Here is a 2,912-nt window from a genome sequence, read left to right on the forward strand (position 1 = left end):
CTTGTGTCGTGGGGGCACAACCAATCAAATCTCCAATGGCCAATCAGACACCTTGTTGGGCAAAAGCTCCAACTGGTCACAATCACTTTCTAGAAACACTTGGCGGGCGCTAGGAAAGGTGTCAGCAGGTGCCGCGGCAACTACATGCACCACGTTGGAGACCCCGTCTTAGAGCCTACTCTGGTGCTGCCCCCTCCTCGTGGAATGGGCTTCCTGAGAGGGAGAGGAATCCACACCAGCCCTCAGAAAGACATCCCAGTCAGTCCTTTTTCAGAGAGAATTTGGCTAATTCTGGATTCTGGTGGTGGTTGCAGTTCTATACATCAGACTGGGGACTTGCCTTTACAGTGTTGTATTGGCTTCTCTGTAGGGGACTGGGCTTTCATTGCTAATTGCATATTTATAGTACATTTGTATGTTTTCCCTTTGTTGTGATCTGCATCGAAGAAGCGGAATACAAACGTCCAAAAAGATTGAAGCCAGCTCCAAAAGTAGCAGTATCACCTGGGCTACAAAGTCCAAAGCTGTTTCAACAAGTGGCACACCTCTAGCGGTTGAAGGCCCAGGAAAAGGACTACATGAGTCATGGCAGGGGCATTACTATGTTTAGAGAGAGAGAACGGCAGAGGGGAAAAGGCGCGTATGCAGAATTCCGATTCACTGCAGAACATCGCAAAGCCATCCTAAGCACAGTTATGCCCTTCTAAGCAAGATGACTTCAGTGGACTTCGATGGGTGCAACTCTGCTTAGGACCACACTGTTAATCTATTGTTGAGAGCCGAGTGGAAACAGCCCTGTTTTTCACTGAATCTTGTACTCGAGGGAAATAAGATACCACGGGAACAAGCTAAAATCAGGCATTTTGTTTGCCATTTAAAAGATTTTTAAAGTTTTATTCCTTTTCGTTTTCAGAGACCAAAAAAAAAAAAAGGCTTGTGTTGGTTTCCCCCGATCCCAGGGCACAGTTTCACCCATTCTATTAAGCACCATTTTTAAAAAAAAACCGTTATTGCCTGCTGCTGCCTCAGCACAAATTAGAAACAAAATTAAAATAAATGAAAACCAATAAAGGCTCAGTTAGGTGTGTGATTGTTAGGACAAGTGAGATGGTAAGAATCACAGCTCTCAAAGTGAGCGGGGCCCTTTCGCCAGGCTCCAGAAATTGTGAGGAGAAAGTAGCAGCTTGGATTACAGGGAGTGGGAATCGTCGCAGAGCTCCTGGAGTGCGCCAGCAATCATTTCTCCCCGGGGCAGAACCGCCTTTTTGCGCTCCTCCCACCAAGCACAAAGGTCGGGTTTCTCCACCAGAGGGAGCTGCTGAGCCCAAACCCACGGCACTCCCGCACAGTCACTTCTTGACAGAGGCCAGGTAGGCAAACCAGAAGAGGGCCACCAGGTTTCCAAACAGCACTCGGAACTGGGGGGAGAAGAAAACCGAGAACAGAGAGAGGAAAAACTCAGCGGGCTGCCAAAGCAGGCGATTCAGGATTACTCCAAATCAACTATCCCCCTTGACTCGAGCAGGGAGGGAGGTCCAGGGGACTCTGGGTGGCTTGTGTGGCTGAAAGGCACAAGGCTCAAGTCTCCACCTGGCCACAACACACCTTTGGCAAATGGCCAGACCTCATCCACGGTTACCATCTGTAAAGTGAGAACCAACTGCGTACACCAAAGGATCATAGGAAGAGCACAGATGAAGACTGTAAATTATTGGGGGGGGGGGCTAATAACCAGAACTTGAACGTAGACATCATCCATAAAAGATGGACTAGCTCACCTGGCAGCTCCTCTGAGGAGACGGGGTTTTCTTTTGCGGCTATCACCAGCTCCCCCTCCTACTGCAGATCCCCTCCCCCCCATTTTGCTCCCAACACAGTTCCCGAGGGTCTGCCGAACCCCAGAGACAAAATTTCGGGGAGGGGAGGGGGCTCAGTGGGTGTTTAGAGCAGAAGGGAAAGCAGGAAGGTCCCGTCCTGCAAGGTCCACGGATGGCTGGATCCACGACAGGGAAGGGGACGCAGGAGTGGGAATTGTGACAGAAGTCTATAAAGTTTCGAACAGAGTGGACAGATGGAATTTTCCTCTCTCTTCCTTCTTCTCTCGGAAGATCAGAACTCAAGTTAGCCCCATTTTTTTCAGATTGACCAAATGAAGGATTTCTTCCACCACACGAGCACGGGATTCACGAACGTTTGAGATGGCAACCGTGGCTAGTTGAGAAGACTTCCACTTCATGGAGGAGACTGGGCCCATCAACAGCTCTTAGCCATGAAACTTAAATGGAACCCTCATGTACAGAGGCAGTATATCTCTGAACAGCAGATGATGACAACAAGCGATGACCGGGGGGGGGGATGCAAAATGAAGGATTTCTTCCACCACACGAGCACGGGATTCACGAACGTTTGAGATGGCAACCGTGGCTAGTTGAGAAGACTTCCACTTCATGGAGGAGACTGGGCCCATCAACAGCTCTTAGCCATGAAACTTAAATGGAACCCTCATGTACAGAGGCAGTATATCTCTGAACAGCAGATGATGACAACAAGCAACCTCTGCTGGAAGCAGAAGGCTGAACAGATTTTTGGTCTGATTCAGCAGAATGCACGTTACTGTAACCCAGGGGGTGTCTGGAAGAAAACACGGCTTTGCATTTAGAGGAGACCCCGCTGAGCAAACCAGCAGTGGCCCTGGGCAAGTTGCAACACCCACCCACTTGCCCCCCAGTTCCCATTGTCCTGTTTGGTGTAGTGGTATTCTCTCAGCCCCACCCACCTCACAGGGTGTCTGTTGTGGGGAAGGGAAGGGGAAGGAGTTTGTAAGCCACTCTGGGACTCCAAGTGAAGGGCGGGGTATAAATCCAATCTCTTCTCTTCTTCTTCTTCTTCTGTCTTTAAAAGTAGAAATAAGA

At 49.5% G+C, this 2,912-nt stretch overlaps 1 protein-coding gene across 1 annotated transcript in view; it reads right to left on the reverse strand.

The window, feature by feature from the left end:
* Window positions 1-855: 855 nt before the first annotated feature.
* PXMP2 (peroxisomal membrane protein 2) overlaps window positions 856-2,912 on the reverse strand; it is an 11,505-nt gene continuing 9,448 nt past the window's right edge. The window contains 2 exon segments of the mRNA XM_015425135.1: window positions 856-1,492; window positions 1,606-1,660. Of these exon segments, the coding sequence (XP_015280621.1) occupies window positions 1,350-1,492; window positions 1,606-1,660 (198 nt within the window). The 3' untranslated portion in view covers window positions 856-1,349.

Source organism: Gekko japonicus, unplaced genomic scaffold (assembly GCF_001447785.1).
Source record: "Gekko japonicus isolate JY-2015 unplaced genomic scaffold, Gekko_japonicus_V1.1 scaffold3774, whole genome shotgun sequence".
NCBI lineage: Eukaryota > Metazoa > Chordata > Lepidosauria > Squamata > Gekkonidae > Gekko > Gekko japonicus.